At 34.9% G+C, this 27417-nt stretch overlaps 1 protein-coding gene across 1 annotated transcript in view; it reads left to right on the top strand.

The window, feature by feature from the left end:
* Positions 1–393: 393 nt before the first annotated feature.
* Positions 394–27417, top strand: part of LOC126968662 (remodeling and spacing factor 1) — a 62121-nt gene continuing 35097 nt past the window's right edge. The window contains exons 1-18 of the mRNA XM_050813693.1: positions 394–753; positions 843–1030; positions 2163–2359; positions 4063–4195; positions 4368–5794; positions 6437–6507; positions 7270–7481; positions 9082–9241; positions 10168–10266; positions 11180–11337; positions 11713–11905; positions 13917–14041; positions 15263–15382; positions 16386–16504; positions 17521–17603; positions 19128–19233; positions 22121–22334; positions 24218–24434. Of these exons, the coding sequence (XP_050669650.1) occupies positions 600–753; positions 843–1030; positions 2163–2359; positions 4063–4195; positions 4368–5794; positions 6437–6507; positions 7270–7481; positions 9082–9241; positions 10168–10266; positions 11180–11337; positions 11713–11905; positions 13917–14041; positions 15263–15382; positions 16386–16504; positions 17521–17603; positions 19128–19233; positions 22121–22334; positions 24218–24434 (3976 nt within the window). The 5' untranslated portion in view covers positions 394–599. The remainder of the gene's footprint in view (positions 754–842; positions 1031–2162; positions 2360–4062; positions 4196–4367; positions 5795–6436; positions 6508–7269; positions 7482–9081; positions 9242–10167; positions 10267–11179; positions 11338–11712; positions 11906–13916; positions 14042–15262; positions 15383–16385; positions 16505–17520; positions 17604–19127; positions 19234–22120; positions 22335–24217; positions 24435–27417) is intronic.

Here is a 27417-nt window from a genome sequence, read left to right as displayed (position 1 = left end):
ACAGATTGGGAATGGAGCCACCGCCCTCAGGCTATTAAATAATAAGTTTAATTGTACAATATTACTTTATAAATGTTACTTTAATTGTAAAACATATTTTTGATGAAAAAAAAAGCCCGCTGAGTTAGTTGCGCCCATTCTTCTCAGGCCTGAGGCATTCACTTTGGAATGGGTGGTAGTTTTTTTTTTTTGACTTTCAATAAGTGATTTCACATCCTATTTTGAATAAAAATATTTGAATTTGAATTTGAATTTGAAGGACTGAAAATGAAAGCAAAAATGAACTGTTTAATATCGCCCTTACAGGCTACAGCATGTTGTTTAAGCGGGCTAATACAATAATAAACCCAAAAGCAGTAGTACTCCATTGGCAAGAGGCAAGTGGCAACATTCCGTGAGTATCACTTCGAGGATGGCAGATGGCTGTCAATAAGTTTTATTTCATTATTTTGGAAAAGGAAAGAAATCAAATAACGCAAATGTAATGACATTTTTATGAATCATGTATACGTTTTGTAGTATTGTAATAGTTCTGAGAGATCATATATCGCGTCGGTAGTGAATATCGTCTAAATATGTTAAATAAAAAGATACAATAAATGTCGACGATGGCGTCTGATGGAGAAACTTCGTGTACTAATGATCCTAATTTTGCTGCTATCTATTCGTTCTTAAAAGTTTTTGGAAAGTTATATGGTTTAGAAATACCTACTATATCTATATTACAGGAATGGATAGAAAATTCACAAGAAGGTACAGTTGACATGGAAAATCCATTATGAAAAACAAAAACAAACTATTCATCATTAGTATAGTTTATATACTAAGTTTTGTTATTTTAGTATTGGAGCCATTGCGAGAGCTACACTTACGATTATTACGTCGCGCTCTTAAATCGGCGCAGAGCAATCGCTGGGAAAAATGTTTAATAAAATTCTGTCATCAACAAACATTTCATCAAGAAGCTTGGGAAATTGAAAGATTTTCTTACAAGAAAGCCAGTACTCAAGTTAAATTGAAGGTTTTAAAAGTAAGTCACTCATCATGTGAATCAGTAAGTAATTATTTATATGTTGTAGTAAGTTGATATAATATGGCCAATAATCTATAAAACATTATGTGTACATAAATTTTTACATATCCATCATTATCATCATATGTGGTGGTAGTCCTTTCAGAGTATAATTTTGTAAGAATTTTCATTTGTAATAACTGGATTCAACCTTGCACAATATTTCTGGACCAATATAATTAACTTAACTATTAAACATGTACCTCTCTCCTACATTCCCTGGTGTTTTTTGAGAACATGGGTGGTGATTGTTTGTTTTGATACTGTTATGAAAAATAAAAATAGTAAATTGTTGCAAATATATACCAAATACTTATTAGTTTTGTAAAACATACACAGTAGTTTAGTAAAACAAGTTAAGAAATAAACAAACCAACAATATGTAGAGCCTATCAGGAGGTAGAATTCACATTTAATAGAAGATGCCACATGTACCTTTTGTATTTAGGTCTAAAGTATAAATATTAAAAAATACAGCAGCATATATACCCCTTTTTTATCCAAACTCTGAGAATTTAGTTAAACTTCTTTAAAGAAATCCAATATTTTATTTTGTTGGGAGGTACTAAATGAAAAATAAAAAGATTTGTCTCACAATTTATGTAAAAACATATTTTTCTGGCACAGAAATGTCTACTTTGTCAGCCCATTCAAGGCATTAATTAATTAAGTAACATTAAGTGGGTAGGGAGTTCAGATCACAGAGGTGTTTTGATTAGATGGAGTTTGGATTAAAGAGGTCTTGCAATCTGATGATGTTTTTGAGAAATGTGAAGTTTCTGGCAACTTAAAGAGTTACTCTTTAAATAATAATATTGACCAAATTTTACTTTAAATTTTGATGTTCTAGTGTAAACATGCCACAGAGATTTTTTTAATTCATGGATATAAAACTATAATATATTTTAGGTATAGTACTAACTATTTAATGACATAGTAGTAGTAAGTAAACCTGTAGTTATTGGGAATAATCAAAGCCTTGTTTCGCTAACCCAGCTGAAATATAGCACAAACAGCTCTCTTCTGCTTCAATCTTTTGTTGTTCATGACCTGGCTAGTGTGAAGTTCAAATAAGTTCTATCTGTTTTAGTTATTATTAGAATATCAGTTCACCTGTCATCCCAAGTTCAAGAATGCAGTAAATAACTTATCAAGCAAAGACCTGAGGTTAAATCCCATCGGCAGGGATAAAAATAGTTGCTTGTATTGGCTTCAGGTTGACCATGAGGCAAATTTGTGTCTGTTCAAAGAAGATCAAGATGAGGAGACGTGGCATCTTGTAGCTAGGTATGGACAATTTCATATATTAATTATCTGTTTCTACAGCATGCTTCACGGAAGTTTCATTATCTGGTTGGCATGTGAATGAAATAAGATCTGTTTATTAAAAGTGTTAGAATATTCATACTCTTGTTTATGTTAATTAATTCACTACCAGCACTTTAATAGCAAATGGGTCTCAGGGTAACCTCTTTTAGCAGAATCTACAAAAATCTATTTATAAAATTTCTGTTAATTGTATAAGCACTAAAATGGACTTAGTGGTTATTTTATTGTGAATATTGTTACAAACACTTTATATATTACTAGTGGACCCGACAGACATTGTCCTGTACACACATGTTAAATTTGAAAAGCGGTCTTGAACACGTCCAATCGCTGCTAAATTACGCGTACACCTTCCTTAAAGGCCGGCAACACTCTTGTGATTCCTCTGGTGTTGCAAGAGAGTGCGGGCGGTGGTGATCACTTAACACCAGGTGACCCGTACAATCGTTTGTCCTCCTATTCCATAAAAAAAAGAATTCAAAGTGCTATTAAATCTGTAATATCTTCGACAATATTCATTTAAATCATATGCTGTAACATAAAATCTATATTAAATCAACAATGTATTTAAGGTATTTAATTAGATAAGGATTATTGCTGTATTGGTTAAAATCACTTCGAAAATTAGTTTTAGTTTAATTTGTGGTAAAAAGTAAATGACAAAAAATTTTAATGTGGGATATACATAAGAGATAGACATATAACATAGCAGTGTTATATGTAGACCTTTTCAATGTGTACCAATGTGACCTTTTCAACTTAGAACATTATTTTGATAAATCTAGTAGGGTTCAGCCTGCATTTACAATTTAAGCGGAAATAATGTAATTATTTATGACATCACATTAGAAACCTCAAAAATAACAGTATTTCTCCACTATTTAATGGATGTTATTATACATATAAACCTTCCTCTTCAATCACTCTATCAATAAAAGTTTTAAAGATTTAAGCATACATAGGGATATAGGGACAGAGAAAGTGACTTTGTTTTATACTTTGTAGTGATTTATTAGACTATTGCTGTCATATGCTGTCTGTATTACATAGAACTTAAAACATCCCAAGCTTATTAATCAGTGTTAATATTTTGTCACAATTAGTTTGTTTCTATACGCTTTTTACATCTGTAAAGGCATATTATATCATACTATCCCTTATATGTAACTCTAAATTATTGTTATAATAATCCTATACTTTTTAAAGTAATTCTGGATAATATTACATATGGATAATCATCTATATACATAAAAATGAAATGCTGTTCGTTAGTCTCGCTAAAACTCCAGAATGGCTGGACCAATTTGGCCAATTCAGGTCTTGAATTATTTGTGGAAGTCCAGGGAAGGTTTAAAAGGTGAATAAATAGGATAATGCTGCTAAATTAAATAAAAACAACAAATTTGTTTCTCCTTTGATGTGTCCACACATAATTTCTATGAAAGAAATTATTAACGCACGGTTTGACAGTTCTGCTGTGAAACAATTTCATTACCACAGCAGTCTGCATCTTTTACGAAGGATTTTTGATGTTATGATATACAAATTCATATAAAAACATTATTTTATTTATTATATACAGAACAATGTCTGTTGGGTCAGCTAGTTAATAATAAATTATTGTTCAATGTTGTTTAAATTTTAAATTATTTCATTTTTAGGAATAGAGATGAGCTTGTTAAAGTAATAGCACAATTGAAGGCAGGGGAAGCAACCACACCTGTTGTCACAAGTACAAACAATATTTTAAATAGTGATGATTCCAGTGGAAATGAGGTGCAGAAGATAGGAAAAGTATGAATTTTGATTGAAATATACTTAATACTTTATATATTTGTTTAAAAGTTATGTACTTACTTACAGTTTACTTCTATTGTATTTGTAAGTTTTAAAAATTTAACAAACAATGCCAATTCTGGTGTCTTTCTCTAACACAAAATTTATAATGAATTTTATTATGTTGCAGCCAGCAAAAACATCAGAAGATGAAGAGGAGTTTTTAAGTCCAGAATCCGAAACGGATCACGAAAGTGATGGGTCAAATGAAAAACAAAACAGACCATCTGAAGTACAAGTAGAAACAGAAAAAGAAGAAAAAAAAGAGAATGTAAATAATGTAGATAATAAAGTTACTGATGTAAATACTAGTGATAGTGAAAACTCAATTGAAAAACAAACAACTGAGGTTGTCAAGGCAGAAGACTTGATGGTAGCAAATGAAAAGGGCTTAGACCAGAATAAAGACAATAGAAAAAAGAAATCTAGTTGTCATAACTCCGAAGATAGTGAAGATGGTCAATCTGTTAGTGAAGCTATTGAAGAACCTGTTATGATGGTAACTGGAGAGGGAAATGGTGCTGATTGTGAAAGTTACTATTTTGGTGAAGAAATATGTGAGCCAGTTATGTATATATTTGGTGAAGGATCCGGTTATGATAACTGCACAGGTAATCCAGAAGGTGCAGAAAAATCCCATAGTGATGATAAATCTGAGGACGAAGATCCAACTGACGAATGGAACGGTGATAGTAGTGAAGTATCAATTTCAAACAAACTTAAATTAAGAAGAAGTGCAAAATCAGTGTCCGTAGCTAAGAGATCATTAAAAAAGCAATCAGATACAACAGAACTACTTAAAATAGAATCAAAAAAGCAATGTAAAAGAGATATAAATAAATCAAAGGACTCAGATACAGTCAATAACAAGGATGAAGCTGATAGTGATACAGTAGAAAATTGCGCAAAGGATAATGTAAATAAATCTAGAAAGAAAAAAATTAAGAGTAAAGTGAAGAAGAAAAAGTTATTAAGAAGTTTTAAAAAGAAAGATGATAATAATTTAAATTGCACAACAGAAAATGATAAGTGTCAGAATGGAAAAACCAGTATTATAGAAAAGCGTAAAAGTAGTCTCTCATCAGACCAAGATGAAGAAAGAACTACAAATAAAAAAAATATTTCTTATGTAGAATCTAAAGTAGAAGAGCCTTTACCTTCAAAAAAGTTACGCTTAGAAACATCACAAGACTTAGATGATGTATCACATTCCAAAGAAACAGTTGATCCTTTAGATTGTAAGAACGATGTTAGTAATGATAATATTGAAAATAAGGATTTGAACACTGACAAAAACTATGATTCCATATCCAATAGAAAGAAAATCAGAGCTAAGAAAGGAAAATTTAAGAGTCGAAAGTTTAGTAGAGTTAATGAATCTAAAGGCAAAGCAAGTGACATAAAGAAAAGTGGCAAATCCTTAAAGAGATCCCTATTAAATGTTACATTAATTGATAAAAATAAATCAGAATCTCATAGTGAAAGTGAGGAAGATGAACCTGCAAAGAGTGGCAAACGGTTAAAAATTAAGCCTAAGGTGATCATGAAATCAACAAGGTGAGTAAATGTAATGTAAATTTAACAAATTAAATTTGTAACCATTTATGAAGGATGCGGACTTGGACCTGCGACCACTCCGGTTCCGTCCGTTGAAATACACATGGATGGTAAATTTGTATATCTAGTTCAACTCTGGGAACCTTACACTAAACTACAACAACATTTGGGTAGCTTAATATCGAGTATGAACAAAACATGCTGAACTCTTTTTAATGTCAGGGATTGAAACACGGATTATAAATATAAAAATTAAAACTGTTTTGTTATCATTGTCTCATTTTTTAAAAGTTTTATCTTTTTAATATCTAACGTGTACATTGAGTCAAAATTCAAGACTATTGTAAACTTAATAAAAACATCAAAACAACCACCTAGCTGTTGTGTATTTCTAATGTACAATTAAAGCGCAAAATAAGTTTTAATTCCATACATAGTTCACTTAAGACATTTTAATTTAAATTTAAAATATTTATGGATTTCCTGAAAATTAAGTACATGTGAAATATCCTTAGAAAATGTTGATGTGTGTGGTATGAATGTGTAAATGTAACCCCTCCTGAGTGATAAATATGTATAAACTTTAATTAAAATTGTAGATTTTTATATTTTTTTTATATATTTTTAATAATATGTTTGCAGAAAGAAAGTGGAAGCAAAATTAATGACAAAATGTTCAAGTGAATCTGAGGAGGAGACATTACTCACTTTAGGTATAATCTAATTTCTATTTTATGCTTTAAACAACTCATTACAATGGATCTGTTGTTGTTGTAAATACAAATATTTTTTATTTTATTTGTATCAAAAGAAAAACGTATTATACAAAAAAGCCATGTACAAGTTACTACATACTCATAATACCTACTACACGACATTATACATCACAACCTTTAGATACAAACATTAAGAAGAAGCCTATATACTTATGTTTGGTAAGTGCATCTAGACAAGTAGGTACAAAGTTTATATTGCTAGGACTTGTTAAAGAACCTAGGCACATACAGACAGTAGGTTTTATGTGAAGCAGACATAAAAGCCATCCCAGAAAATTGATATTTTGCTGGAGTGGTAGGTATGTAGGTTTCATTATGTAGTCAACATTATGACAACAATCTACCAGTACATGGCTGAGCTCTAACTCCTAACTAAGTTTCACTGTGTTTAGGATATTAGTACTCCCCCTGTATCGGTCTGTTATTCCATAGTTCAAGAATGTGTATGTCTGACTATTATAATGCACAAAATGAGTAGTAGTTTAATAATTTTGAGAGGAAAAATAAATAAGTAATATAATATAGTATATAATTAATATAAAGGTATGAGTAGTAATGAGTAAATATGTAGGTCGGTATGTATACCACCAGATAATTATGTACATACTAGTGAAGGTATATGATTGTATAAATATATATAATTACGAAATAATAAGCTGTTTAGAAACATGTCATTAGTATTTAATTATCATTTTACAGCAAGCAAAAAAACACTAAAAAAATTGAAAAAGAAGACCAAGAGTGACAAAAATAAAAGTGACAAAAATAAGAGTGAAAAGTTAGTAGATGAGGACGGGTCCAGAGTGAGACAGTCGAGGAGGATAGCACAGATGAAGATCAAGGAGGAGGCCGATAGGCGTCACTTAGAAGAGGTGGCCTTGAGGGAGTTAAAAATGATACATAAGAAAAAGGTATATATATTTTTCAAAGTCAAAAACTATAATTTAAGCTAAAACTAAGCACTTTTAAATTGTCACTATTTAAAATATATTTCTTTTAAATTTACTGAATCTATCACATTTTTGGAAAAGTAGAGCTTGTGAACACATAAGAAATTCAACGTTCACTCATTTCAATGAAATAGATTGTTTTCATAGATTCGCTCTTTTTAGTTAAGAGGCAATCTATACTACTATGTTAATCTGTTACGTTATTTTTTTATTTAACAAAACTTGTGAATCATAGTTGCCTTGCAGTAACAGGTCGGTACTAATTCTACTTAAAAATATTTCCTTTGTCTGTCCTTATTATCTTGATTTGAATGAGTGGATAGGAAAATCATGTAATCGAAAATTAATATATAAAAAGACGAAGAGACACTAATACTTACTTAGGAATAGTACTCTCGTAGAAGAGTATCATCTCGTTGTAATTAAATGAATTGAACTTTTGTACATGTTCATCTAAAAATTAATGAAGTGTGGACACACCCCCACACTACATGACTCTTTGGTTAACCTTTAATGCAGTGTCTCGTGTGTTGCATATTTAATGACTTTCGTTTGAGTTTACTAAGTAGTCAATTAATGTTAATTTTTGAAGTAAAACTTCTTTAGGTGTGACTTGGGGGTAACTCAGAATATTGTTCTGACGGAAGTAACGTTAGTACTTCCGGCGGAATAAAGTCAATTGAAACAATTTTTAACCGTTAATTTAATGGTTTTAATTTTTTTTTCAAATTGCTTAGTAATATTTTCTAAAAATCTCCAATAAATGAACAAATACATTGTTCATTTATGACTACTTTGTAATAAATAATAAGTAAAAGTTCTCAGTCTGATGTTTGCGACATTCGTTTATTTTTCTTCGTCCATCGGAAAGGCAAAAGGTCCGAGCCCATAGAGCTATATTCGTTAATATGCAGTAACAACGTTATATTGATATGTGTGATATTAATAATTTAATTATTTTTATTCAATTATTTATTAATAACACGACTTTAATTAATGTATGTATATATTTAATGGTATAAATTAAATCTTCTTCTTCAATCGCGGGTTAAGATTACACGCACACACTTCTTTAATATCCCATTTTGTTCATATATGTTCCTCAAATATCAAGCCCACAAGTAACATTAACAGTATCTCACCACTCATGCTGTACAATGTTATAAAAGGCATAAAGGCATAAAAGGCATTTATTTTCTTGATTTGATTGATTCCTTTAGAATTCTTTTTGATGTATTTTCTGATAACTACTAGATACTACTACTATGGTATCGGTAAGTGATATGTTTTAAGTCTACCAAAGTTAGATGAGCTCAATTGTTCGAAACATGTTAAATAGGATAACTTAATTAATAATAGGAGAATCTTAGATCATTTATACGTCCAGATAGATTGTGACAGCTGTAAAAACGTCGAAAAAAAAATTGAGAAACACACTTAAAGAAAGTGACATTCAAATAGCGAGTGTAACTTGTCACGCACACTAAAGTGATAAACAGCAAGAGGCTCTCCAGACGTACAAATCATGTGAGGGGAGAATAAAATGAAACTTTGTTAACAGAATAAGGACGAAGAAGAATGGCGCGCCAGCGGCACTAGCTCGGAGTCGGATCGGAAGAGTCGAGCGAAGAAACACAACAAGTGGCGCTCGTGTGACTCAACTGGACCCGAGCAGGACTCTGAGTCGGAGGAGCCGCTGTTTGAACATGATGAGCCGGAGAGTGAGTTATGACAAAAAAAAATAAAACTCTTACATCGCTGATTTGTTTAACACTCCGATACGTCGTCTACTTTTGTTTTCATTATATGAGGAGTCGAGTTACATTTAAAATTTACTATTTTTAGAATGGCATCACTTACTTTTGTTTTCGAAAGTAAGTATTAGTATAAAGTCAAGTACACATTTGCTGCACTTACTCACTCTTAAGACCCCTAAATGGGGCAGAGGGAGTCCACATTCCGGCTACATTCTCGGCACCAGGGGTGGTGTAGGTTGTCACGTTTACCTTGAATATTACAAACTAAGGCTTACTTGAACTCTCATCTTGGAGGTTCATCAAATTCCATTTTTTTCTGTTCGAACAGAGCTTAGCTTATGATTTTATATAAATACTGATACCTACGTCAAAAGGAGGGGCTTATAAAGACTAAGAGTTGGTGTAAGTTAACATTCACATTTCACGTCCGTATAGCATTAGCTCCCGGCATTCCTAAACGAATCTTTTTCAGACAAGTCCAGTCTGGTCCAAATAATGTTAGTACAGATCAAGACAGTGTTTCTTAGTTGTCATCTCACTCTGAAAGCATACTTATTTTGTATTACGTTTTTTGCTTCTCGCCATTTGATTCCACAGCAAACGTTTTGAGAAAATTGAATGAGCTTTGTCTTGTGAGGTGTATTGTTCCACTTTGTAGTTTATCTGCCCTAAAACCAAAGCATTTAAGTCTTTCAAGATAATTTTAGCTTGGAATTAAGTTAAAACCGAATTTTGGCTGAAATTAAAATTTAATTATAATCTCCACATTAGCCCTTGTTTTGAGAGCCTCACCAATGACCTTAGTGCATATTTATTAAATAAAATACGGAGGACTCTATTTCAGCAGCTGGCTCTTTATAAATTAACTAAATGTTGTTATTTTATTTCAGTTGATTACAATAAATCTGACCACGAGTTCTCACCGGAGTCTGACCTCGAGAGTGGTGAATGTGAGGAACCTGTAAAGAAAGCAAGGACCATGATAGAAGGTACATTAACTTACGTTACGTTCTACGTAAAATCAGTAAACCACGTTAATTAGTATTCGAGCTATATTTATCTGTGTCACAGATTTTTCTACAAATGCCTATATTTAAGATTATATTTAAAAAGTGTTTATTTTATTTTTTTGTAATTGAATTAAATATAAATCACTGATATTAATTAAAGATATGCAGCACCTACTACATAAAGGTATTATAATCTACTTAAATAGCAAATTATGCGGCCCTGTACTTTGGGTGCCAGACAAAATATTTATGAAACTTTACCATAGAGTGAAAATACATAAAATCTGTCGTTTAAAAGTAGACATTTTCTAGAACAAAAGTAAAAATGGTGCATGTTGATAAGCACTCAGCAGCTGTTGTGGACAAAAGTTGTGGAGGTTTAAAAAAGCTGAGTGATTTTGGCAAAATGTTTGATTACACAGACTCTATAAAATATAAACCTAATAATATTATGTTATAACCCAAATCGAACAAATGGTTTCGGATTTTTACATTAGAGGCTCCATATGGGTTTAGTAAGTTTTCCCTGATTCTGTTTTTTGTTAATATTATATGGCAACCATGCTAGCGGCCGCGCGCTTAATCTGCTCGATATAACGATAGTAGCGAAGATGTTCGACTTACTAGCGACCGCGTGCTAAACCTGCACCATACGACGCTAGTGGGGAAGACGTTCTACTTACTAGAGACCGCGTGCTAAACCTGCATGATACACCCTCATGCGCGCAAAGAAGTTTTACTTCAAAAATTCATATGCCAGTGTGATTAAAAATATCAGTGTCATGTCATTGATCATGACACTCTCGGTTTCCCCTATTACCAATCACAATTCATCCTCGCGCGTTATAAAAGTTCCCTGATTGAGGTATTCAAAGGTTGTATTTGGTACTAGCTGGCCGGGAGGGTGTCTGCAAGCGCTGCGGCAGCGGGGAGCAGCCCGAGTGGATCCTGGTGTGTGAGCGATGCGAGGCGGGATACCACGCCAGCTGTCTGACACCCGTGCTCCTGATGGTGCCTCCCGCGGCCTGGTACTGTCCGCCCTGCGACCACGTGCGTACACACACACTTCTACTGCACTCTATCTCATAATCCACCATAGTTGGACAACTAATTCTATAGATTTTTCCATTATGGTCTTTACGACTATGGCAATAAGTATGAGGTGCGAACACTTGTGCCGGGTGATCGCGGGTCACCGCGTTCTTCGGCCAGTTTCACTATTACCTTTTCTAGACCTTTCCGAAGAAGTTAGGTGTCTGGAAGAAGCGAGACGCAGGACAAATCCTTGATGTTCTTGAGTTCATGTAAAATATAATTTTCACTTTATCCTGTTTAGTTCTTTGAGTTTTAAGTTTGATGATAATAATGTAGGTATAGAAAGAATATAGTAATTTAAAAATAATATATGGATACTTACTCTCGTAGGAGTCATTGATATCCGCGCTGGAGTCAGAGTTAGGCAAATATGACGAGCTTGTGATAAAACTGGAAGAGGAACGCGTCAGGAAAGCGCAGGAACAAATCGAGCAGACTGAAAAGGCGAAAGAGACAGAAGAAGAAAACACTGAAAAGAGAGAGGAGAAACAGTCAAACGGAGATTCGTCGGAAGATAATTCTGGTGAGTGATTTTTTATGATTCACACATCTATATATATAAAAATGCTGTTCTTTAATCTCGCTAAAACTCGGGAACGGCTGAACCGATTTGGCTAATTTTGGTCTGGAATTATTTGTGGAAGTCCAGAGAAGGTTTAAAAGGTGAATAAATATGAAAATGCTCGGAATTAAAAAAAAAAACAACAAATTTGTTTTTCCTTTGATGTGTCCATACATAATTTCTATGAGAGGATTTATTGACGCACGGTTTGACAGTTCTGCTGTGAAATATTAGTTGTTTATTTTACGAAGTAATTCTTGATGTTACGATATATTATTGACAAACTCATAAAAAACATTATTTTATTTATTATACATAGAACAACGTCTATCGGGTCAGCTAGTATTTAATAATTATTTTACGGTAGACAGTACGGATACGTAGATCTAAGAATTATACAGTTTCAATTTGTGAGTATATTACACACCTCATATCATCTTAAATCAGTCGGGGCCATCTTAAATCATTAGGACTAACCACGGAAACGAGAAAGTAAAGGAGGACTTTTCTTGATCTAAGTTCTAATTCCCAAAGTCTTAAAATGCATTAATTTTCAGTGTATCCTGCAAAATGTGTAAGTTTTAAAGACAAATAAATACAATGGAATGTCAAACAATAAAACATGATTAATATATACGTCATAATCTCAGACGAAAACAGGAACTGTGGGGACGAAATATTTATCCTCTTTATTATCAAGAGTTTTCTCTGCTAAGAGCGCGAGTGAAAATGATTCTTAAGATATGTCATAATCGGTACATTGAATGTGTTGAAGATTCCCTAAAAAGCAACATTGAACACTTTTGGAAATATAGTTCATGGCTAAAGCAATCTAACTCAGGATATCCACATATCATGAAGTACGGAAATACTTTGTCTAGCGACCCATAACGACATTGTTGAAATGTTATCTCAGTACTTTCAACCAGTTTTCGAGCCTTCATATTGAAGGATTGACGAACAGACTTAGTTCTGCAGCATACGCGGTTAAAAAGATTAGACAATTAACTGACTGATAGATACGGCGCGACTAGTATACTTTAGTTACTTCCATAGTCCTATGGTATATTGCTATGGGGCAACGCTGCCGATATTAATACAATATTTGTGCTGCAGAAGAGGGCTATTCGCGCTATTTATAATCTAGGCCCTAAGGAATCATAGAGAGCAAAATTCTAAGAAATTAACATCTTGACTGTTGCTTCTCAATATATTCTTTATAATGTAATGTATGTTCATAGGCACATAAGTGAATTTGCCAGAAACTGTCATAACCATAATGTTAACACCAGGAACAGACGTAAGCTTATAATGCCTTCTACTCGACTTAGTCGAGTTAGCAAATTTTTTGTGGGGCGATGTATATGCTTTTACAACAGGATCCCAGAAAATGTTCAAAACAAAAGTATTACGTTATTCAAAAGAATTGTTAAAAAACGTTTGTGTGGTTTACCACACAAACGTAGACCTTTAGGTTACTATAACATAAATTACTTTCTTTATGATACCACAGATTGGGAATGGAGTGACCGCCCTCAGGCTATTAAATAATAAGTTTAATTGTACAATGTTACTTTGTAAATGTTACTTTAATTGTAAAACATATTTTTGATAAAAAAAAAGCCCGCTGAGTTTGTTGCGCCCATTCTTCTCAGGCCTGAGGCATTCGTTTTGGAATGGGTGGTAGTGTTTTGACTTTCAATAAGTGATTTCACATCCTATTTTAAATAAAAATATTTGAATTTGAATTCAGCTGTGTAGTTGGTGCTCTCACCAACTACACAGCTGAATTCAACGATACTCTATCGTCAATGACTCTCATGTTCTAATTAGTCACGTATATATGGAAACCTTTATACTCGATCCAATCATATAATTTAATCTAAAAATAGTACTTTGTAGTCATCATGGAGGTACATTTGTAATAATTAACAAATAATGAGTGCAACCCCAAACTTGAATCCTGTAACAGAAGACAGCAGCGAGTGGTCGTCTTCGTCGTCCGACGGCGCCGTGTACCGGCTGCGGGCTCGCAGGCAGCTGCCTGTCTCGTACCGGGACACGGAGTACGACCGGCTCATGTCGTCTGCCATCAAAGTAAAATATTAAATATTACACACACTTACATCTTCTTACTCACCCTTCATTTCTTCTTACTCACCCTTCACTTCTTCTTACTCACCCTTCACTTCTCCAGCTTGACTTTTCTCTAATGGAGAAGGAGGACAAACGAGCGTACATTATCTTACAACACTGGAGGAATCACAGAAGCGTTGCCGACCATTAAGAAAGGTGTACGCGCTTTTTTTGAAGGTACCCATGTCGTATTGTCTCGGAAACACTGCACAAGGAAGCTCAATCCACAGCTTTGTAGTACGTGGAAGAACGCTCCTTTAAAACCGCACTGTGGAGGACCGCCACACATCCAGATGGTGGGGATGATATTTTAATTTGAAGGTGGTATTCGGCTCCAGGAATCAGGTGCAACAGCTGTTCGGACACTTGACTTTCGATCAGATATTAACTAGATTAAGCATTTCATATCCAATAGATTTGTCAATTCTTAAAAGCACACAAGTATTTCAGCGAGAGTCTCGACGAGAGAACCTCTGTAGAAGAGGTGCTGGAGAAGGATGCTTGGAGTTGGAGTATTGTAGACCGTCTTATACTGCAGGAGCTAGGATCTGCCAAGCAGCGTTTATTTAGGTTTAAAGATATTTATTTCTCATTAAAAACATAATATTGTCACTTACATGAGAACATAAAAGTATGATGTAATAATTTATCCGCCGTTCTTTAGATGTTCAGTACATACATATTACACATTATAGTACTTATTCTTCTTCACAAAATTTAAGATTACACACTTTTTTTACCATAGTTCAGTACCGTATTCTTTAGACAAGTATGAAGGCGTAGCGGCCAGAACACAGAACGTTTTGTCATCCAGGATAAAGTGGAAGACACGAAAACGCGCGAAAGTTCACCCATGCGCTGGACCAAATCAAATCTGGGCGGTGCCGTCGTCCCCGACACATTTCATCTGTAACAGAGCAGGTGGCGACAAATTATGGGTTATTACATATTCTTTCCCTGATAGCAAAACTTCTAGACCAAGAAGAACTCACGTCCAATCACCCTGTCCACTCATCTCACACACCTGATGAATTGATAAAGCTCCGGTAGGCCGGAATCTGGTCTCTCTCGTCCCATATTTTACATTAGTTTAGCAGTTTAGAAACAATCTATTTTTAATTCATACGAAGAATGACAGTGTTCGACAAGTATTAAGGTAACTCTCGTATTACCAACTTACAGGAGGAATATGTAGAGCCGACAACAAGTGCTGGAAACCAGGGCCGGGGCAAAGATATCTCCACCATTATCGAAGCTGCAGAGGAAGAAAAGATGAAAGCGGAAAGAGAAGCTATTGAACAGGTACGCGAGGATAAACTTGAAAGACTTAAGTAATAAAAACTACAAGTTACAATTTAAGCAAGGTACATCAGTATTATAAATTCGTAATAGGATTATTGCACTCCTTTTCTAATTTTTCCTAGATAATGGTTAGTTTGGTGATTCCATAGCACGTATCTATGCGCACAAAATTCCCTGAAGCTACTTTTTCTAAGAGGTGCGCTCTCTCTCTCTCTCTATGTATATATATATATATATACTAGCTGACCCAGCAAACGTTGTATTGCCGATATTAAAATCGCGATACAAAAGTAACTGTTGATCGTATATGGGTGAAAATTTGAAGTTGTATGTATTTTTGAATGCTGAAAAAATGTAAAAAAAATAATAAAATAAAATTTCGTGTGGACCACCCTTAACATTTAGGGTGGATGAAAAATAGATGTTGTCCGATTCTCAGACCTACCGAATATGCACTCAAAATTTCATGAGAATCGGTCAAGCCGTTTCGGAGGAGTTTTATGTTTAACACCATGACACGAGAATTTTATATATTAGCTGACCCGACAGACGTTGTTCTGAACATAATAAATAAAATACTGTTTTTTAAGAATTTGTCTATAATATTTCATAACATCAAGAACTATTTCGTGAAACATGCTCCCTGTTGTTATAATGAAATTGTTTCACAGCAGAACTGTCAAACCGTGCGTCAATAAATTCTCCGAACAGAAAATATGTCCATACAAAACAAATATTGGAAATACAAATAATTATGGGTCCCAAATCGAAATAAAAACTATCCTATTTCTCAAGTTGGACTGAACTGCACTCCATGAAGTAATGCCCATTAAAATACGTTCATTAGTTTAGGAGTCCATCGCGGACAAACAACGTGTCACGTAATTTATATATATTAAGATTAACATACATATATATATATATATATATATATATATATATATATATATATATATATATATATATCTCCTCTCTCTTAAGCTGTGATTTTGTTTCTGTCCAGGGTAAAGTGGTGGAGGTGAGAAAAACGAAACGAGTGGCGCGACGGAAGCCCAGGAAACTTAATTCACTGGAGATACCTTCGGAAGATGACGAGACCGATGAAGACTTTAGAGATATAGGGTAATGATGGACAGATTTTAAAGAGAGTTTGGCTGGTACTATAGAAAAGGAATAACTTATCTCAAAAACAAAATATAGCACCTGCACAATTTAAGTATCCGATGTGGAAGCAGAAACTCTATTGAAATAATTTTTTTTTGCGGAAGTATCTATCTATTATAGTGATAACATGATGAGTATTCAACATCAAAACGATGTAGGTTGTATGGTAAGTGATTACCACTGCCTGTAGTCTGTTGTAACACTACAGGAATCACAGCAGTGTTGCTGGACATCTAGATAGTTGTATAAACCTTGGTCAGATATAAGAGACCGACCGGTAATGTCCGAGCAGCTGGAGTAGTTACAAGTAGATCGCCGTCCTTCCTTCTATTTCTTAAAAAAATATTTTAGATATCCAGTTATTCATTATCATCATCAGCCGGAAGACGTCCCCTGCTGGACAAAGGCCTCCCCAAATATCGCCATGGACCGACGATCTTGTCCAGATCGTCGGTTCATCTTGTAAGGCCTACCAACACTGTGTCTTCCGGTACGTTGTCTCCATTCGAGGACCTCACTGCTCCACTGGCCATCTGTCCTGTAGTTTCGCAATTATTTGGACTATGTCGGTGACTTTGGTTCTCCCACAGATCTCCTCATTTCTGATTCGATCTCGGAGGGAAACTCCGAGCATAGCCCTCTCCGTTGCCCGCTGAGCAACAGTGAGCTTCTTCATAGAGTCCATAGTTATCGACCACGTGTGTGTTCCGGATGTCATCACTGGCAACACACATTGGTTAAAAACCTTCGTCTTCAGACACTGTGGTATTTTGGACGAGAAGATTTTACAGAGCAGTACGTTGCCCATTTGAATTATTTCTGTAGTATTTATATTTTTGTAATAAGTTTTTATTTGCCCTTCCCTACTTTACTAAAAGAAGCAGCGCTTCAGGAAAGTATTATTTGGAGCGGCGTTGAGACAAATGCACTTTGAAGGTGAGCCTGTCATTAATATAAGAGTGTCATGTTGTCAGGGCCGAGTCGTCGTCGGAGGAGATATCGTCGGCCAGTACGTCGGGCTCCGTGCCTCTGGCTCGCTCGCAGCGGGAGCATCGCGGTGAGTGACACTGTACTGTATAATATGGTACAAATGATTTAAGTCTTCTTTAGTGTTAATTCCGCCAATATTTGTCTTTAAAACAAATCGACACGTGTTTCGCCTCTACACGAGGCATCCTCAGGACGTGTTGTCTCGCCAAAATCTGGCACGATATCATCCTCACCATCTGGATGTGTGGCGGTCTTCCACAGTGCGGTTTTCAAGGAGCTTTCTTCCTCGTACCACGAAGCTGTGGATTTAGCTTCCTTGTGCGGTGTTCCCGGAACGATACGACATGGGTACCTTCAAGAAAAGCGCGTACACCTTCCTTAAAGGCCGGCAACGCTCTGTGATTCCTCTGGTGTTGCAAGAGATTGTGGGCGGCGGTGATCACTTAACACCAGGTGACCCGTACGCTCGTTTGTCCTCCTATTCCATAAAAAAAAAACCTACTTTTTGGCGAGACAACATGTCCTGAGGATGCCTCGTGTAGAGGCGAAACACGTGTCGAATTGTTTTAAAGACAAATATTGGCGGAATTAACACTATAGAAGACTTAAATCATTTGTATAATTATGGATTTCCGCAAAGTAACTCCGAATTCAATCAATTTTGTATAATATGGATCAATATACACTAATTTTAGTTTATATTAGGGGTTAAGTATGAAATTGCCGATATGGACTGAAAAATTAAAAATTCGTTTCTTTTTAATTTGAAATATTTATTTAATCAAAATAAATAACCATTATTATCTATACATTGCTGCCTCGTTAGTTCCGCGTCGGAACTCGTATTCAAAAATCACTCAAACTTTCGAAGAATCCACCTTTATAGCTGAATAAAAAAAAAACATCTGAAAGTCGATAATCGAATGTTGCACATTCTTTTAAAGAAAAACAACATAGGTACCATGTGATAAAAGTTTTACTCAAAAACCTCAAACCATGAAGGTTCTATGTCAATTCGAATACCTTTTACAATAAAACCGCGAACATACCTAAAAGAAGGTCCCAACCAATTATATGATAGAGGTACATTGTATGTACTAATTCAAATTTATTTATTAGTACACTGTACCAAGAAATAAATATTAATTTTAATTATTTGTATTTTTGGTTTGATGAGCTACTTGACTTTAGTTCATCGTCAGTTATATATCTATGAAAAATATATATTAATAATACAATTTATTTCAATATTGAGATGACAATGACATTATTACCAGTGGGAGGCTCCTTTACACATCCTGTGCATAATCTAGCCTCCCTGGGCTAGATTATGGGTACCACAACAGTGCATTTTTCTACCGTGAAGCAGTAATGTGTATGCATTATTGTGTATCGGTCTGAAGGGCGCCGTAGCTAGTGAAATTACTGGGCAAATGAGACTTGACCTCTTATCTCTCAAGGTGACGAGCGCAATTGTATCGCCGCTCAGATTTTTTTTATTTTTACAAGAATCCTGAGCGGCACTGCATTGTAAATGGCGGGGCGTATCATGGTTTATCGCTGTGAATTTTGTATTAATTTGTATTTACAGAAAGAAAAAGCCTGGCTGAATCATCGCCCGAAGGGAGGAAGAAAAAGAAGGGAGTGTTTGCGGAGACTTCCAGCGACTCACCTGATACTAAAGAGTGGTCAAACAAGTTAGTAATTTATGTGTGGCTGCTGTAATAACAATGTAAATTACAGTCCAAGTGACTTTGTTCATCTGTTACATCATAACAGATAGTGATTACTTATATAAGCAACTTTTGTGTAATAAGGGGTATACAAACACGAATGTGGGTGATAATAGTATCACATGAGTGTTTTAATACCTAATTATCAACAGTTGCATACAAGACTTTATCTACACCCAGAATATGAATCCTCTAAAAGATTCTGAAACAGTTAGCTCACTGCTAACATTAAAAAAGCCAGTCCTAGTAACTATAATATCATCCAAAGGAGTGTAATTATGAAAACGGATGATGTTATGTTGCACTGAATTTCATTACTAATTAATGGTTATTACGACATTGGGTGTTTTAATGTTGTAATGAAATTAATAAATAACTGATAACTGTTTTAGAATCTTTAATAGAGGATTTAAAGCATGCGTGTAGATAAATTATATTATGAAGTGTTATTGTAGCATAATATTAAAATCTTCTTCAGCTTTACATCAGCTTTGCATCTCTACATCTTAAACTATGATTATCACGGGAAGTGTAAGGGGAGACAATTGTTTGGGGTATGCACACAATAGAAGATACAAGCGGTAGTGTCACGCAGCTGTCACACGTGTATCACACTGAACTCCAGAGAGAGAGAGAGAGAGAGAGAGAGAGAGAGACTGAGTTGCGTCTCGATCCTGTAATGTTCTATCATTATTATTATTTTAATAGATATTTTTAGTCAGTACTAGCTGTCCCGACAGACGTTGTTCTGTATGTCATAAATAAAATAATGTTTTTTTATGAATTTGTCAATAATATATCATAACATCAAGAATTGCTTCGTAAAAATGCACCCTGTTGTTGTAATGTAATTGTTTCACAGCATAACTGTCAAACCGTTGCGTCAATTAATTCGACGGGGTACACATCAAAGGAAAAACAATTTGTTGTTTTTATTTAATTCCGAGCATTTTCCAATTTATTTACCTTTTAAACGTTCCTTGTACTTCCACAAATAATTCAAGATCAAAATTAGCCAAATCGGTCCAGCCGTTCTCGAGTTTTAGCGAGACTAATGAACAGCAATCCATATTTATATACAGGGTGTCCCAAAGCTATGGGACATGAAGGGAAAGTACCTTAAATATCGAAGATAGGCTCTTTTACTGAAAGAAGACTTTATGTTATTTTTAAAAGTTAGTACTTCTGCATTCAAAGATTTTCTAAAAATTACTTGCCTCGTCTGGGAATCGAACCGACTGAAATGTAAAAAAAACACCTCTACTTTTATAATGCCAATCGAAAGAATGGCCAAAAACTTATAACTCTTCTTAAGTAACATAGTATTTTAAAAGTAAGGAACAACGTAAAATGAATGTTTTCCTACTTGGATTGGTACGAATGGACCGATTAGATGGCCGGCCAGATCCCCGGACCTTACACCATTAGATTTCTTCTTTTGGGGATACATGAAAGATATGCCGAGTATTCACCATAAAATTATAAGAACCGATATATCGAGTATTCACCATAAAATTATAAGAACAGGCAGCGGAATCATTAAAATATTGGCGATTTGCGTAAGACAAGAGGGATCACATTTTGAGCATTTAATTAATTAATTTACAAAAAAATACCCACTTAATTGACTACTTTCTTTTAAAATACTACGTTACTTAAGAAAAGTTATTAGTTTTTGGCCAGTCTTTCGATTGCCATCATAAGAGTAGGGTTGTTTTTTTTTACATTCAAGTCAGTTCGATTCCCAGACGAGGCAAGTAATTTTTTTAAAATCTTTGAATGCAGAATTACTAACTTCTAAAAGTAACATGATGTCTTCTTTCAGTAAAATAGCTTATCTTCGATATTTAAGGTACTTTCCCTTCATGTCCCATAACTTTGGGACACCCTGTATATAGATGTACATGTGATAAAAGTATATACAAATATGACATGTACTTAAAATACTTCAAGTGTGCCAATTGTAGAGGTCTTTAGTTACAATTGAGTGGCCGAACTTGTTGCTTAGTGATCCAATTGGAGTATGAAATGAAAAAATATCTTAATTGATTTTGATATTAAAATATAACTACATTCAGGAGTTGTAATAGTCAATTTTGTATAGCAATGAAAAGTTTTTCGACAGAGTCCCATTTTGTATAATTTGTAGCCAATTATTATATATTTCTTTTCCGTGTATTGCAGATTTTGAGAATGTGTGAGTTTTGCTGACATTAGTTTTCATATTAATGAATTTTAAGGGGCACTTCCAATTGCTTTAGCTGTTGCATGGTGTTATTAATGGCAGTGAGTAATGTGCAACACTTCACAATGTAGATAGACATCAATCAATGTACTTGCACTGCCTGCACGACTGAATTTACATTTAACTTTTTGATTTGAACATTGAGATTGTTGAATCAAATTCAAATATTTTTGTCCAAAATAGGATTCAAAATCACTTATTGAACTACAAAAACAACCAGCCATTCGTAAATTTATGCATCAGATCTAAGAAGAATGGGTGCGAGAAAAAAACATAATTTCGTACAGTAAAATTATCATTAAGTAGCCTGAGGCGGGTACATTTCTAATCTGAGGTATCATTAAGAAAGCAATTTAGTTATTTTATTATATTTCTTAATACATTTGTTTTGTTGTACATTGTCTCGGATCAAGTTGCAGAAGCAAATCAATCGCCCAACTCAAGACTTCCTAACTTGAATTAACCGAGTATACGAATAGTAGGCATAAAAAGTTTATGTTTGTTCCCGGTCTCAGGAATTTCCTACCACCTACGGCATAATAATATTTTTTTTTCCGTGCCCGTTCATTTTCTAATGATGTCGATTCATTTATGGATATTCCATAGAAGCAAGAAAAAATCGCGGTCGTCACACAGACGAGGCAAGTCGAGGAAGTCCCGGAAAAGTGGGCTCAGTCAATATGACGCGGCCGGGAACGTTGTGCGAGCTCGGGTCACGTACGGAGGACTGAGTGACGAGCCCAACGACTGGTCGCCCAAACACCGCACGCGGCACAGGACTATCAACTACACGGAGATGCCCAACACGGAGTCCGAAGACGTGAGTCGACCTACACAGTGTTACTACTTTTAAAATTAAAAATTTACATTTTGTAATAGTTAAAAATTCAAGAATTTTTTGAGTTTCAACCCTTAATATCTCGACTGACCGACTACATATCAAACTTGGTACTTGGCGACATTGAGATTACCAAGCGTTTCAAATCAGGGTCAATTTTGAACTATTTTGAGAAGTTTTAGAAACCGACGAATTATAATGATCATTCTTCAACCTGCCTTATAATATAACCTTTGGAATGAGGAATGAGCTTCCTTGTGCGGCGTTTCCGGGACGATACGACATGGGTACCTTCAAGAAAAGCGCGTACACCTTCCTTAAAGGCCGGCAACGCTCTTGTGATTCACTTAACACCAGGTGACCCGTACGCTCGTTTGTCCTCCTATTCCATAAAAAAAAAAACCTTATACCTTCAACAGATATAGGTATCGGAATCCTGCTATGACCAAACATCCACTGCTAGAAGCTAGAAGAGGCCTTTGCTTTAAAAATATATTCGTAATACGGCATATTTATATAAATATATCATACTTGTACTTGAGTTTATTAAAATTTATATTATTTTAGCTTAGATAATTTATACGTATACATAGACCCTCTTGCTGTTAGAAAAAAGGCATAAGAGGCATTTATTTTCTCAAAATTGATTCCTTTAGAATTATTTTTGATATCATTTCAAATATACTAGATACTACTACAGCTTCGGAAACAAATGGCGCTCTGAGACAGAAGATGTGGCGCAAGAAACTCTCGCAGCATTCTTTTTTTTGCGTTCTTTTTAATAAAAATATACAATACTATACAGTCATTTCTATCGCTATAAAATAATTATAATCTAGTCCCAGGCTGTCCGATCACTTAGATATTCACCTGTAGAGTAATAGGATTTACGACAGAGCCATTTTTTTATATTAAATTTATTTATAGATCATGCCTGAATAGCAGCTGGGACTTTATTATAAAGTGTATACATTTATCCTTAAAGCTATTATGTATCTTATGAAGCCTACTAGAATTACTTACAAGCGATCCCTTATTTCTAGTGTTATAATAATGAAAATCATTATTAATAGCTAATATACTGACAATGAACAGTCATAATATTACGTCATTATGCTGTGAAAATAACTGCAGTACACTAATCTAGCGGTCGCAACATTCGTGTACTCTCTAATTTTTCTAACGGCATATGCCGCAGAGCTGAGTCTATCTGTGTGACAAAATACGCTATATTACTACAAGCTACGTCTAACACTCGCGATTTGTATGACACTTTGTGTTAGTGGTCGTGCATTGCTCAAATTAGAAATTAATTCAAACTCGGTTTTTTTCGACGTTTTCACAGCTGTCATATCTAGACATATAACTGACTAGCTGACCCGGCAAACGTTGTTTACCTATATAAATTATTTTTAGACCGTTTCTTGGACATTGCTTCATTTTTCTAAAATAAACGTAGCCTAAGTTACTCCTTATTACATCAGCTACCTGCCAATAAAAGTCGCCGGATTAGACGGAACAAACAAACAGACAGACAGACAAAAATTGTAAAAAATGTCTTTTTGGTGTATGTATTCATAATATACATTTAGTAATAAACGGCTATTTCAATATTACAAACAGACACTCCAATTTTATTTCAATGTATAGATAATTCACACAATATTTTTATAAATTGTAGCCTATATGTTATTCTGGTGTGCAAGCTATATTATTGCAAAGTTTCATCAAAATCCATTCCGTAGTGTTTGCGTTAAAGAAGTTCTAACATACTGGATGTATGACATACAAACTTTGACATTTATAATATTAATAGGATGTTAGTGTTTCTGTTTAAGTAGTTTGTGTCCGGTCCCGTGTTCCAGGAGATGCACAAGTCCAGCGGCAAGCACATGGCCGACAGCTCGGACGAGTTCAAGATATCGTCGGACGACAGCTCGGGCTCCGCGCCGCCCGAGCGACCCGGCGGCGACCAGCGGCGCACCATCAGCGACCTGATCAAGAAGACGGCCGTGGTGCCGCTCGAGAAGCTGCCCGAAGACGTCACCAGAGCCAAGACGGAGGCCTTGCAAGCTGCCTTAGGTACTTATCATGTCATACTTAGTGTGAAGAAGTTATACTTCTTCAGGCGCGTAATGAAAATTATGAGAGTGAAATTTTGAGATGTGACAAAAGTGACAGGGTGAAGTTGGTTCCTAAAATTTTTGACGTTTGCGACATTCGTTATTTTATTTTTGTTTCGCGACTAACTTGGGGCTTCTGAATGATTATATCACATATGCGGAGTCAGGACATCAGGTAGACGTAATATACACTGATTACAGTAAATGTTTTGACCTAATAGACCACAAGATTCTCTTGCATAAATTATATAAAATGGGCGTTAGAGAAAACTTACTCAGATGGTTTTCTTCGTATATAGACAATGGATCTCAAGCGGTTGTTATAAGCAACTATATATCCAATTGGGTTATAATATCAAGTGGAGTCCCACAGGGCTCCCTTTTAGGGCCTCTCCTGTTTTGCGTATTTATAAATGATATCCCAGGTTGCATTAGATGTTCTAATGCCGATGGCATGAAGATATTTATGGCTGTTAAATCATCTGCAGACGCTGCTATGCTTCAAGGTGACCTTAATAATTTAGTCTTCTATTGTAACCAACATAAATTAGATCTAAATCCCATTAAATGCACAGTTGTCTCATTTAGACGTAAAAAACAAACACTAAATTATAACTACCACTTAAAAAACCAAGACCTTGGAAGGAGTCCTGTCATAAGAGACTTAGGAGTGATACATGATTCAAAACTCATGTTTGATACACATATTGATCTTATTCTAGCTAAGATTTCTAAAGCTCTCGGCTTCATAATGAGAATTTCCGCTGATTTTAAAAAGGCAAAAACGTTTAAAATTGTATTTTGTGTTTACATACGTACGTAGCTTCTTTAGAATATGCATCACAAATATGGAATCCACATTATTATATCCAGAATAATAATAATAATACAAACGAAAATTTTAAAATTCTTATGCTACCGATTACGTGTACCTTATAAATCTGTAGATTATTTAGAGGTCTGCAAAAAAATTCACTTCTTACTTCTATCATACCACCGTCCAGATCTCTTAACGAAAATATCTTTTTACACGCCTTCAATTTTAGCTCGTAAATATGCTCCTATCTTTATATCCCCTGCCATCACTAACTATCGTCAAAATTCATTCATCCTACGTGTCAGGAATAACTTTAACAAATTATCAAAACAATTCAATCTTGACTTATTCTGTAGCAGCTCTGATTCCATTAAGCGTCAGTTAGGAAATGAGTTCTTTGGTCAATTTGGTGGTCGAGCTGATAATATTTAATTAGATAAGTAATACAAGTGTTAAGCATTTGACTCGTGTACGTAACTCTCACATTGTTTTTGTTTTATATTTTACGTAGCTACATCGTGAGAACCAGTCAATGGCTTTCTGTTATATTATCATGTATCTATTGTAAAGTGTTCAGCTGTAGATTCTCCAATAACATAAATAAATAAATTATTAGGATAGGCAAAGGGTTCAAGCCCGTACAGCCGTATTCGCTATTTAATAATTAATTGTCAAAGCCATTGTTGCAAGATTTTTACAATATTGTTCTTTCTACAAACGTAGAATAGCAAGAGGAATAAGTAATTTTAAGGACTTTTGCTTTGTTAAGCCAAAGAAGTATAGCTTCTGCCGCGGTAAAAAAAGAGTCTGTGTACTTATGTATATAAGTACACATACCCTTTTTTTTAGACGAAACGTTTTTGCTTCTTCTTTTATAGATACATAGAACATCGTTTTTTTTTATTCATTTGAGTCAAGAAATGACACTTATGAATGTCAACGTTACACATTTTATAATTTACATGAGTTTGTTCAGCCATCGCTTCCCTTGCTTATGTTTAAGAAGTTCAGATTAACATTAAACAAAAGACAAGCACAGAAGGGGAGGTCATGTAAATGCAAATGCTGTCATAGATCTAGCGAGCTAGACTCATGTTTGTGTGTTAACCGTTTACTAAGTAATATTTGTTGTATGACGTCAGCAACACATGATAATGCCTCGCCTACTATCATGATACCTGAAGATAGAGAGACCAATAGAGTGAGGCAATACGTCCAACCGTTCCACATTCAAGCATATATAATATATAAGGTGCAGGTCTGATCAAGTATGGAGCATTAATTTCAAGTCTCGGGTCGGCTACACACCAATACGAGGGGCACACTGAAATGATCGGGAATAGAATATTTCCGATTGAGTTACAGGAAAACCTTTTTTAGAATTTGAATACTGGCCTCTTAGAACCTTAATGACATTCATACAATTAAAAAAAAAGTTTAAAAACAAAAACTATGTTGGTTTAAAGTTGACACGTCGTTGACAGAAATGGAGCTCACGCGTGAAAATTTCCGTGCCATAATTTATCACAATTCGTCGCGGCTTATTTCAAGATAAATGTCTCAGCGAACTTGTTTCGATTTATGATGTTGAAGCACCGAGTCAAACGACAATAAACCGCTGGTATGCCGAGTTTCGACGTGGTCGTGTGTCGCTCAGCACTCTTTCTTCTGCAGGTCGACCAAGAACAGCGGTCACGCCGGAAAACATCGCAGCTGTGCGAACTATTGTATTAGTTGACCGTCATGTGACATACGAGCAGATTCAGGATGTTATTAGTATCGGAATGAGTGCAATTCAGTCGATATTACATAATGAACTTTGTCTAAGAAAGCTAGTTTCCTGATGGGCACCCCACAATTTGGCTGAAGAGCAAAAGGCGGCTCGTGTAGATTGGTGCCGGAATACTCTGCAACGCTTTAACGGAGGGAAGTGAAATGCCGTTTATAATATCGTCTCATGTGACTAATCATGGATTTATTCATACGAACCTGAAAGAAAACATCAGTCAGAAGTTTGGGTCTTCAAAGACGAGGTCTAACCAACGAGTAACGAAAATGTTCGCTACGTTTGTCTCGAAAAAGGGGCAGGTTGCTACAATTCCTTTACAGGATCGCAGAACGGCTA

The sequence above is a fragment of the Leptidea sinapis genome, chromosome 16 (assembly GCF_905404315.1).
Source record: "Leptidea sinapis chromosome 16, ilLepSina1.1, whole genome shotgun sequence".
Classification (NCBI taxonomy): domain Eukaryota; kingdom Metazoa; phylum Arthropoda; class Insecta; order Lepidoptera; family Pieridae; genus Leptidea; species Leptidea sinapis.
This window is presented reverse-complemented; position numbering and strand designations above follow the sequence as displayed.